General features: G+C 37.7%; 1 protein-coding gene across 2 annotated transcripts in view; it reads left to right on the forward strand.

Moving 5' to 3' along the window:
* Positions 1-12,842, forward strand: part of LOC104596738 (alpha/beta-Hydrolases superfamily protein) — a 53,910-nt gene that overhangs the window by 9,007 nt on the left and 32,061 nt on the right. For both annotated transcript variants that reach the window (XM_010258019.2, XM_088887653.1), the window contains exon 5: positions 10,999-11,088. In XM_010258019.2, coding sequence (XP_010256321.1) covers positions 10,999-11,088 — 90 coding nt within the window. The remainder of the gene's footprint in view (positions 1-10,998; positions 11,089-12,842) is intronic.

The raw sequence follows: 12,842 nt of genomic DNA on the forward strand, positions 1-12,842 counted from the left end.
GTTAAGTTAGATGGTACAAACTATTTAGAATGGTCACAATCTGCAAAGATGGCCATTGGTGCTTGTGGGAAGTTGGGGTATATCACTGGTGAGTATGTGAAACCTGAGACTAACAGCTCCCGGTGGGTATAGGAGAATTATATGGTAATGACTTGGCTGTGCAATTCAATGCTGCCTCATATAAGTAAAAATTTTTTGTGGGAAAATACAGTTAAAGAAATATGGAATGGGGTTGCAGAAACCTACTCATAGAGTGAAAATGTTGCTAGGACCTATCAGTTGAAGAATCAGATTATTGCTACCAAGCAGGGAGATAGACCTATTGCTGTTTATTTTTCAGCCCTTAAAACCCTGTGGCAGGAGATTGACCATCTGGAGACAGTTGTTTGGGAAACCACTAAGGATGTAGCTGCCTACCAGAAGCTCTTTGAAAAGTATAGGGTCTTTGAATTTCTTGCTGGTCTTAATCCCGAATATGATATGGCAAGGCAACATATCCTTTCCAGGGACAGTGTTACTCTCAGGCATATGCCTTTGTATCAAGGGAAGAGAGTAGGAGGAATGTGATGATGAAGAATTCTGGTTTTGAACAATCAGGTATGGTCAGACTGTGAAACCTAAACAGAGTGGAGACCGGGGTGGCAGTGAAATTAGGAAGGAAGATAAGAAGGATTTGGTTTGTGACTATTGTAAGAAGCCTAAACACACAAGAGATACTTTCTGGAAGCTTCATCCTCATCTTGTGCCGAATAGACTTAAAAACAAGAAGGGAAATGCTAACATGGCAGCCACTAGTGACATACGTGGCCCCCCTTCTTCAGCTACTTTGGAGTCTATTGCAGTTGCTGCAGTGAGGGCCGAACTTGAGAGATACGGGCAGTTCCTAAATCAGCGAGATATAGTCAGCCCCAATCCAGTAACAGGTGGACAACTAGGTACAGGTGGTTCTGGTGGTGGACATTCTACTTCCTTTGCTCATATAGGTAGTTCACATGCCACTGCAAACTATGTTTCTATTACAGGTAAAGGGGGGACCTCCTTGGATTATAGATTCTGGAGCCTCAGAGCACATGACCCATAGTTCCACTATTTTTTCTTCTTACCAACTCTGTTCTGGTAGAGACAGAGTCTCCACAGCCGATGGATCTCATGTTCCTATTGCTGGGAAGGGGTCTGTCAAGATTGCTGTTTCCATTTCCCTACCCTCTGTTCTTTATGTTCCCAGATTGAGTACTAACTTGTTATCTGTTAGTAGTTTGACTAAGAACTCGAATTGCTCAGTGATTTTTTCTCATGGCCATTGTATTTTGCAAGATCTGGATTCAAAAAGGACGATTGGGAGTGGTCGTGAAGTGAATGGAATCTACCTACTGGATGCGCTTCCTCATCATCAAAGTCATCATGTTAGCAGGGATATTGAGTCAGAGTCTGTGAGTCGGATTATGCGCATAATCGTTTGGGTCATTTGTCTTTTTCTTCTTTGCGTTTCTTATTTCCAAAGCTATTTGAGTCTGTTAATTTGTCTAGTTTAGAGTGTGATGGTTGTCAGCTTGGAAAACATTGTAGACATTCCTTTAAAGCTAGTAATAAAATGTGTTCATTTGTTTTTGATATTATTCATACTGATGTGTGGGGACCATACCATGTTCCTTCTATGGGTGGCTACCGATATTTCCTTTTATTTGTGGATGGTTTTTCTCGGTATTCTTGGATTTACTTAATGAGATCCCATGATGAGGTACCATCCTTAGTTCGGCAATTTCATAAGATGGTGCTAACACAGTTTGGGGTACGAGTGAAGGTGTTCATATTAAACAATGCTAGGGAATATTTTGAAAAGAACCTTGCTTCGTATCTGTTAGAGTATGGAGCTATCCATTAGAGCAGTTGTTCTTATAGTCCACAGTAGAATGGTGTTGCAAAGAGGAAGAATAGACACATTGTTGAGATTGCAAGAAGCATGATGATCACATCTTCTGTTCCAGTTCGGTTTTGGGGTGATGTAGTTTTCCTGATTAATAGGGTGCCCTCTCGTATACTTGGATTTAGCACCCCATTCAACCAGTGATTTAAAAGGCGCGCCTAGGCGCACAGGCGAGGCACATTTTGGAGTATGCCCCTCGCCCAGGTCTTAGGCACACCTCTTTCAAAAGGTGCACGCCTGGTGTGCCTGATACGCCTTGCGCCTCAGCCCAGGCGTGCGCCTTTTTAAAATTTTGCTCTTTTTGCTGTTTTTTGAGTCTAACGGCTGGGCCGGGGGCTTCGCCCCCGGATCCCCGACCACGCCCTTCGAGGCAAGCCCAAACAAGTCTATGTTAGGGTCTGAAATTCTTACTTCTCACATAAAAAATAATGATTTTACAGCTTTCATTGCCTTTTCAGAAGATATTTTATTGCAATGAATGAATGAACAACCGAAGTTCCGAGAACTCCTAATTTGCTTATGTTCATTCATTCATTGCAATAAAATATCTTCTTTAAAGGCAATGAAAGTTGTACAATCATTATTTTTTATGTGAGAAATAAGAATTTCAGACCCTAACATAGACTTGTTCGTGCTTGCCTCGAGGGGTGTGCTACAAAGGCGACTCATAGAATTAAGAATGCAATATGTTTTAGATCACATTAACTACTTGAAACAATGCAATTAAGGAAAAAAAGAGATTGCGGGTTTTACATGCTTGAAAATGCTTTATATGTTTGCTTTTATTTTTAAATTTTCATTTGAATACACTTTACATGTTATGTTTATGTATTTTAATTTTAGATAATAGGTTTTTTAAATCATTTATTTTAAAATTTAAGTTTATATTTTTATTAACATTATGTTTAATATTTTTCAATATTTTTGCATTTTTAAAATTTTTTTGGCATTTTTTTTTTGGAATTTTCTGACTTTTTTTTTTTTATTTTTAGCTTCCTTTTTTGTAATTTTGCGCCTTTCTTAAAAAGGCGTGCGCCTTGCCTTGTGCTTTGCGCCTCAGGCGCAAATTGGCCCTTGCACTTTTTTTTGCGCCTTGCGCTTTTAAAACATTGCCTCCTTTTTCTTGAGGAGGAGATGTTCCACATTCCTCTCAGGGTTTTTGGGTGTGTTTGCTTTGCACATGTTCTTGGTCCTCATCGCTCAAAGCTCGATCCAAAGGCAAAGAAGTGTGTTTTTCTTGGGTATGCAGAAAATTAGAAAGCATACTACTGTTATGATCCAGTCTCTGGGAGTAGGTATGTTACTATGGATGTCACCTTTTTTGAGTCCACATCCTTTTTCTTAAAGGGTCCTTCTCAGGGGGAGTGTTTTGGGGAAGTGGGTAAGTAGTCTATTCCTCTTCCAGTTCCAGTTGTTGTGTCTACTCTTGTGTCTGATCCTCCTATGTCACTTATCTTACCACCTCTTTTGTGTCCTGTTTCTCAGTGTTACTCACGACAACGACTTCATAGGGAGGTTGATTCCACTGTAGAAGAACTCACATCACTTCCTATCGGTTCCTTGGAGACTCCAGATTTAGCTAACATGGATTCAGGTATTCATCTTGATCCCTCTAATGTTTCAGTTCCTATTGATTCTACTAATCCCATTACAGATGACCTGGACCTTCCTATTGCACTCAGAAAAGGGAAGAGAAAGTGTATTGCTCATTGTATCTCATAGTACCTATCCTACAGTGGACTTTTTCCTTCTTATCGTGCTTTCCTTTCTTCTCTTGACTCTGTGTCTATACCCAAGGGTGTTAGTGAGACTCTCTCCAAACTTGAGTGGAAGACAACTATGCAGGAAGAGATGGAAACCTTAATTAAGAATTAGACATGGGAGATTGTGGATCTACCAGAGGGAAAAGAGACTGTTGGATGCAGATGGGTTTATACAGTTAAATACAAGGCAGATGGAAGTATAGAAAGGTATAAATTTATCAAAAAAAAAGTATAGAAAGGTATAAGGCTAGGCTGGTTGCAAAGGGTACACTTAAACCTATGGCATTGATTACTTAGAGACCTTTGCACCAGTTGCAAAGATGACTTCTGTTCGGATCTTTCTCTCTCTTACTGCCACATACTCTTGGCCCCTGTTCCAACTTGATGTAAAAAATGCTTTTATGAATGGGGATTTGCAAGAAGTATACATGGATCTTCCTGCTAGTTTCTACAGTGATGCTGAAAAGGGGAAGGTATGCAGACTGAAGAAGTCACTTTATGGTTTAAAACAGTCTCCTAGAGTATGGTTTGACAGGTTCAAGAAAACCCTGATTGCTTTTGGCTACACTTAGACTCAATTAGACCATACTTTGTTTGTGAAGCGAAGGGGGTCTTTGGTGTCAGTCCTGATTCTATATGTGGATGATATTGTAATCACAAGAAATGACCTAAGTGAGATTGATAGTTTGAATAAGAACCTACATAGAGAATTTGAAATTAAGGATCTTGGGGAGCTGAGGTATTTCTTGGGCATTGAGATTGCAAGATCAAAACATGGAATTTTTATTTCTCAGAGGAAGTATGTTCTGGACCTTTTACAAGAAACAGGGAAACTTGGAACAAAGGCAGCCAGTACTCCTATTGATCAGAATCACAGAATTAATGCATCTGAAGGTGAGCTGGCGAAGGACATTGGGAGATATCAGAGACTTGTGGGGCGGCTGCTATATTTATGTATGACAAGACCAGATATCTCCTATGCAATGAGTGTGGTGAGTTAATACATGCATGCCCCACGAGTCCAGCATTGGGAAGTTGTTGACAGGATTCTTATCTGAAGGGACACCCATGCAGAGGCATACTATTTGCTGACCATGGACAGTTGAAGCTAGAGGCTTATATAGATGCTGAGCAGGATGCCTTGATGATAGGAGATCTACATCAGGAGTTTGCACTCTTGTTAGGGGTAATCTAGTATCGTGGAAAAGTAAGAAACAAATAGTTGTGGCAAGGTCAAGTGCAGGAGTTGAATACAGAGCCATGGCACATGGAGTTTTAGAGCTTCTCTAGATCCGCTCCTTGTTAGGAGAGATTGGTGTTGAGGCAGAAGAACCTATGATGCTGTACTGTGATAATCAAGCAGCAATTAACATTGCCCACAACCCAGTTCAGCATGACAGGACAACGCACATTGAAGTGGACAGACATTTCATAAGAGAAAGGGTGACTTCAGGGGAAGTTTGTCTTCCATGCATTGCTTTTGATTTGCAGCTTGCTGATGTTCTCACAAAGGGTGTTGCAAGGAACAAACTGGAGCATGATCTACGCAAGTTGGGAATGTGTGACATTTACTCCCAACTTGAGGGGGAGTTAAGTTGGGACAATTTCAAGTTATTGGGCCCAATCGTTTATTTTTATTATTAAGTTGTTAAGTTAGGAAGTTATTGGGCATTAGGCCCATTAGTTTATGTTTTTTTAAGATGACTGTTCAGCTACTTAAAGTAGCCTATCTACTAATGGCATTCTTGTAATCTTCAATTCTTTTATTTTAAGTATATAAATCAATGAGGGGTTGGCAGCCAGAACTATTCAATTCTGGCTTCATCCCACTCTCTTTTCTTCTTCTCTCTCTTTTGCTCTCTTGCTGAAACCTTTCAGTGTCTTTTACATTTCTTCACAAAGTCTACATCAAAATAAGTTATCAACAACTTCTACTATTTAATTTCAAATATTATGTCATAAAAACCCATGGTACCAAGCATCCACTAGGTGATTAAAGGGTGGTGCAACCATTTAGTATGTGCACCATTATTGTTTTATCTTCCATTGACATATCTAGCAAACGTGGATTTTCTAGGTTATGCTTTGTATTAACTTAACATTTAGTAGCTTCATGGTCTCATGACTAATGGCTGGGATGTAAGTTTGCATACTAGGGCTACTCATGCATCGACCTTGGAGAGCTTTCATCCCTCTCACCTAATCCTTTTGTCAACACATTCAGTATGAAGTTTTTATTGGTGATAGAACCAAATTTTGGTCAAACCTTTGGTAAGGAAACTGTAGAGATGTAGAGCAATAATTAGTGTTGTTATATTACTGTTATTTTATTTATTGTGGTACCCACTGCTGCTAGGAAGCTACTTTATCTTTGCCTCACCTGAATAGACATTTTTTATGCAGTCAGTGTAGTTAGGTAGTACATGCATTCCCCCAAAACCACTCACCTTTTTGCAGTTGAGAGGATCCTTGTTTACCTGAAGAGATGTCCAGGAAGACGCATACTCTTCAGAAATAATGGTCACATGTAGATAAAAGTCTACATAAATGCTGATTGGGCTGGGTGTGTTGATGATAGGAGGTCTACTTCTGGGTATTGTGCCTTTGCAAGAGGCAACCATGTTTCTTGGAGGAGTAAGAAACAAAATGTTGTAGCACGTTCCAGTGCTGAAGTAGAATACAGATTTATGGCACATGGTGTGGCTGAAGCATTATGGTTGAGGTCCTTGTTTGAGGAATTGGGAATTGCTTATGAGAAGCCCCTAATGCTGTATTGTGATAATGAGGCTGCTATTAACATTGTCTATAATCTGGTACAGCATGGTAGAACTAAACATATTGAGGTGGATTGACACTTTATTAGAGAGAGAGTTGCCTCTCAAGAAGTGTGTCTTCCATATATTGTATCCTATATGCAACTTATTGATCTCTTCACCAAGGCAGTTACAAGGACTAAGTTGGAAACAGATTTATGCAGGTTGGGAATGATAAATATCTATTCCCAACTTGAGGGGGAGTGTAGAGATGTAGAGCAATAATTAGTGCTGTTATTTTATTTATTGTGGCCCCTACTACTGTTGTTAGTTATTTGCTGCTTTATATTTGCTGTTAGCAATGTTAGTTTTGTTAGTTATTTGCTTATGTAAGCAGTAGGGGCATTTGTGTAATTTCCGTCTTATATTTTGATGCTATTATAATTAGTTGAGTAGGGTGGAAACTCAATATGCCAACACTCTTTCTCTCATCTCTCTCTTCTCTCTTCTTTCTTCTTTTCTGGTATTTTTTCTCATTGAATTTACATCAAGAATTCGACTGATTACAGTCCTCATTTGCCAACTGAAACCAACCTTTGAAGGATATCTTTCATAGAATATATTCTTTGGTAAACCACAAAGAATATGGTTTCCCAATGCATTTATGTTTGAGAACATGGTCTTGATTGGAACCTGGATTTCAGAAGACGGTTAAGGGAGAATGAAATTGTTCATGTCTCTAAACTTATCTTTAAATTGTCTTTCCTTGGATGACTCTCAAAGTGAAAAAAGAATTTGGACCCCATGCAAATCTGGTTTGTTCTCTTGTGCCTCCTTTTTAGTCCTCACCTCTAATTACAATTTCCTTTCAACAAAACCTTATCAAGATGAATTTTGATAGTTGCAGCTTTTTGTAATCATGGAAATCAGGGATTGGAGGCTCTTTAGGAGCAGTAATGGATATATAGTGCTATATTTTGAAGACCTATAATTTGGGATAAGTCCTGGATGATGATGATGATTTCAAGACCTATTGAATATGGGAATTCCACAACAGCTGTCCTGTATGTGGGAAGATATTTGGTGGAGGCAGAATCCTTTGAAAGACTGCTAACCAACCTTCTATTCCATTTCCATTTTTTTTTGAGAATGTAATGTACAACATTTTATTAATGAATAAAGGCCAAGCTTATTTCAGTTTTGGCTTCTGGGGAGGAGTCTATTTCTTGGGATTTAGGACTTAGAAGAGATATTAGGGAGGATGACATTAATCAAGTTACGGATCTTTTAACTTAAACTCCTTTTCTTTCAATACATCTTGTTCTGATTCTTGAATTTCTGCTGTTTCTCCAATTGGTGTATTTTCTTGTGCTTCCTTCTCTCTTGTTTCCTCTTCTCTGCCTTACAATCCCTTTCCTTTAAAATCTCTTTGGTTGGGGCCTACCCCTTTAAAATTAGGACATTTTGTTGGGAAGTTTACCATGTGAAAGTTAACTATTGTGAAATGTTATAGAAAGGGAGACCAAATTGTTCCTCCAACCTCTTGCCTTCTTTGAAAAGCAATTTGGGAGATTACACCTCACCTACTAATCTTCTGCATTTTTGCTTCTGGTGTTTGGGAATATACTTCTCCTTATTGGGTTGTACGGTCACCACCTGTTGATTTAAAATCCTTTTTCTCTACAGGAAAATCCTATGAGGTGTTTAAGGGCAGCTGCTGTGTTTGGTTTGAGAAGAGCGACGCAACAGAATTTTTATGAAAGAAGAATAAATGAGGAAGTCATTGTGAATGTATTATTTATGGTGGTGAGCTGGGTGAGGACATTGGAGATTTTTAACCCTTTTCAAAAGAAGATATTATAAGGGTTGGCAAGTAATAGCTGACTCTAGCCTTAAAAGTCAGAGTTGTATGGGAGTGGAGACCTACTTCTAGGTCTTTTAACTTAATTTTGATGGCTGCATAAGAAATATGTCAACTGATTTTATTGTTATTTATTCTGGCCTATAGGAGAAGAAGAGCTGAAATCAGTTCTTTAAGGGCTTAAAATCTGCAAGAGAGTAAACCTGTATAATTCAAAGGTTGAAGGAGATTTGAAGGTAGTAATCAGCTGGTTGAGTAACAGCTCAAAAGGAACATGGCAGCACAAGTGCACTCTAAGACAGGCTTTAATTATAGCAAGAGATCAGTGAGCAGTTTGGTCATGGACACAGGGCAGCAAACAGTGTGGCTGACTCTTTGGCTAGAAAAGGGGTAAACTGGGAATATCTATATTGAGAGGCTACTTTGTAATAAGATGAAAGTTCCTGAAGGGGAAGAGGTGCTACCTAGGGCTGTCAATGGGTCAGATATTGGTCCACTCTGATCCGGTCCAATAGGAGTCCATTGCAGATGGACCCAGGTCCAATCCACTCCAATGAATACCTTGGACCATTTTGGACTGGTCCAATTCAATGTCTGGATCGTCCAATCTATTCAAATTTGTTTTAATTTAGATTAGTTCCAACCCAAACCTGTTCCATTGACACCTCTATTCTTATATTCTATCAATGGACTGGATATTGGTTCAATCCGACCGAATCCAATATATTTTTTTTTTGAAAAGGTAAGGTAGTTTTATTGAAAATTGAAAGAAGATACAACAGAAGTCTGCTCAAATATGGACAGATCAGATCTCAACAACAGTAACAGACGCCAAAATGACTGATTCCTAAGAATCTGGAATACATTCATATGATTGAAAACTGGATTGACAGCTACTCCGGAGACCAGTTTACTGACTGCACTCTGCACAATCTCATCTGGAATTTTTTTTTTTTTTTTATTACAGAATTTTATGTTATTTCTCTCAGTCCAAATGGACCAGAGAACAGCTGCAGGGATGGTCTTTTTTTTTTGAAGAATCAATAAAAATTCATTAAAAGAAAAAGGTTACATCCTAACACCCTTGGTTGTGTAGATGACACACCAAATACATCAAGTACATACTTCTAGTACATGCTCAAAATATTAAACTGAAAAGGCTTCTACATTACAAGACTTGATCAAAATCTGGGAGACCAAGAATCCACTCTGGTATCAGATTGGACACTGTAGCTACCATGTATTCTATATTGTTTGACCTGTTCTGGAAAACTCTTCTGTTTCTCTCCCTCCAAATAGACCAACATACTGCAAAAGGAACACAACTCCAAATAATCCTGGCTTTCTTACTTCCTCTAAACTTTGGCCACAATGAGAATATTTCTGCTGGAGCTGATGGTTGGAAACCACACATCCCAAATAGAAAAGAGAAGAAACTCCAAATGAAGCTTGCCTTTTTTCCTTCAAACCCCTAATTTTCCAGCAACATAAAAGGTCTTTGACAGATTTTGGCATGACTCAGTAAATCCCCACAGATGATCTGTAGATTCAGTCTGCAGTCCGCACAGACCACAAGAGACATCTGACAGCTGTATTCCTCTTCTTTCAAGATTAACTCTGGACAGACATTTGTTAAGAGCCATAGTCCAGACTAGGAAATTGACTTTGGAAGGGCTGATTGAATTCCAAATCTGCTTACTTGGATTCACTGCATCTGAACTGTTAGTTTGAGAGCCATTGATTTGACTGAAAAGCACCCATCCCTACTCCACTTCCATTCGCCATTCATCTTCCAAAGTGATGTCAATGTTTTGATCTTGGAGAGTTACCAGCAGCCCCAAGGCATCTTCCAATTCCCAATCAAACAAATTTCTTTTGAACTGGAGAACCCAGGTCACAACATTACCGGAGATGGAATAAGATTCAGCAATCAAGGTAGAGGTGTAAATGGGGCCGTGCTGCCTGCGGTCTGGCACTATTTTGAGCCGCCTGGCTCAATGGTTCACGGGCTGTGCCATGGCATGACACAATCATATGGGCTGTGCCGGGTTTGGGGTTTCAGGTCCGCAGGCTGGGAAAGGCATGGCACGACAGTGCGGGCCGTGCCACCCATGGTCCATGGGTTAGCACGGCCCAGCACGTGGCCCAGCATACAGGCCTGTAGACTAGCCGTTGGAGACTGCCCCCTTCCCCAACAACTATATAACAGTTAGTTTCGGGGGGTATTTAGGTAAAGTGATAAATGACTTTATAATGACTAAAATAACCCTCCCAACAACTAAAAAATGGCTAGTTTTTAGGGTAAATATGATAATATAGTGGTAATTTTGCCTATATGTGTGTTACATATGTTGTAGATTGAAGAGTTCTTAATGTGATAATGTCTTATCACATCAAGGCTATTGCCACTTTTGATACAGAAATAGGTTCTAGGGCTAATAATGTAATGCGGATTTGTTGTTGCTCCATCTTTGTGATGATCCTATGTAACCTTGTACATGCAGAACAAAGCACAAAGGAATGTTCATGTGGAATGTAAATTTCGAATGAAGACATGACTATAAGAATCTAGGAACTGCAATTCCTTATTTTTTTTCTTCATGTTAATTCAATTTTGTCATTTTGAATCTGTCGCATATACTATAGGATTAAATGTTTTAAACTTTTCTCTTTTAATATCATAATAATGTGTTACAGTATATAAAGCATCTTGTCTTCGTGATGGCAAGTCACGGATGGAATGTTGTAGTTAGCAACCATCGGGGATTAGGTGGCATTTCAATAACTGTAAGTTCCATCTAATTTCAAAGATCTCTATAGCTATTGGTTATAAGCTTTTTATAAGTTTGAGATTAGATCCCTTAGAAGCACTTTATAAACATGACCTCAATTGCTTATTTTTGTACTTGTCAAAATTCAACTAGCATATGATGAATCGATTTCATGGTTGTTGACTGTAGAGACATGGCACTGTTCTTGTATTTGTACTCATATTCTAGAATGTGGTCAGACACATTAAATTTAAGGATATTTAGGATGCACCATAAGATTATATTCATGGAGATTTAGATTCTGATGTATCTCTATGGTGTCTTCACTATTTTGTATATTCCTAGTGTATTCCTCCCATGTATATTGATTGATGTTTCTATCACACAAATTTGAAGCTAATACAATTCTATACTTTATCGCTTCCCCACCCTTCTCTATTTTGTATATATTTTTTAACTTTTAATTTTTAAAATTGAACAAAATAACACAAGTAGCCAATCAACTTTAACACTTTCATTTTTCCTCATTAACTATCATTAACTCTCTCTTCTCTTTCTTATTAACACCTTTGATTATCTTTCCTCATTAATCATGCCATTAACTCTATCATCTGCTAACTCACTCCACTAATTCTCTCTCTTAATTACTCCATTAAATTCCTTAAAATTCATTCTCTTTTTCTCTATTTTTTTCTTTGAGAAAATGAATAATAAACCAAATGCAATTTGCTTAGGAGTGGTCATTTCATCCTGGCTTGGGCTTGGGCCTGCATTAGGCCCACAAATTTTAGGGCCAAGCCTGGGCCTAAATAGGGTTGCTCATGGTTTGATTAACCAGACCATGGGCATATTTTTTAAATCAAATTGATCACTTTTGTTTTTTGCATTGTTTTGAATTGAAACCGAATCGAATCAATTGCACTATTTTGCTCGATTCTTTGGTTTTTTTTTTGTTTTAATAATATATATTGTAAATAAATAATATATATATATATATAATCTAAATTGATATAATACATTATAGTATATAAATTTATTACAAATAGATTATATATATATATTCAAAACTTGGCATAAGCCTAGTTAGGCTTGCAAACAAATAAAAGTTTAAAAATTAGTTGATAAAAACATCATAAATACTTAAATAACCCAAGAATAATGCTCGAGTTGGACATGAAGGGATATTTTGGTATATATATATAGCCTTTTTTGAATTATTTTATTTTTTTATTCCACATCATATTACAAAAAATAACTAATCATGAGTGAGTGCCACTAATTGTTGGCATTTCAACAATTTTGAATGCCAAGAGTTATTATCCTCTTGGGCATTTGTTAGGAGAGAGAGAACAAAAAATAACTAACCATGAGTGAGTCCCACTAATTGTTGGCATTTCAACAATTTTGAATGGCAAGAGTTATTATCCTCTTGGGCATTTGTTAGGGGAGAGAGAGAGAGAATTCTTAGACCTAGGTTCCACCTCTTCCATCATTAACCTATTTTAGCATATTTCTACAGGCTTCTTCCATTATTAGCTTATTGTATTCAACATTTTACTCTCGTTCAAATTCCATTTATTTGTTTTATATTCAATTCTGTTTAATTGGTTAATTATTGGAAAATTATAATTTTGAAATCTAATAACTAAAGTTAATAAAAAATATTAAACTTAAGAAATTTTTATCTTGCAATTATTAAAACTAAGAAATTAATAAAAGTTATTAGTTCACAAATTAAAATTAAAGTACATTTGAGTTCCATTTAAAAAT

Source organism: Nelumbo nucifera, chromosome 5 (assembly GCF_055504915.1).
Source record: "Nelumbo nucifera cultivar China Antique chromosome 5, China Antique-T2T, whole genome shotgun sequence".
Taxonomy (NCBI): Eukaryota; Viridiplantae; Streptophyta; class Magnoliopsida; order Proteales; family Nelumbonaceae; genus Nelumbo; species Nelumbo nucifera.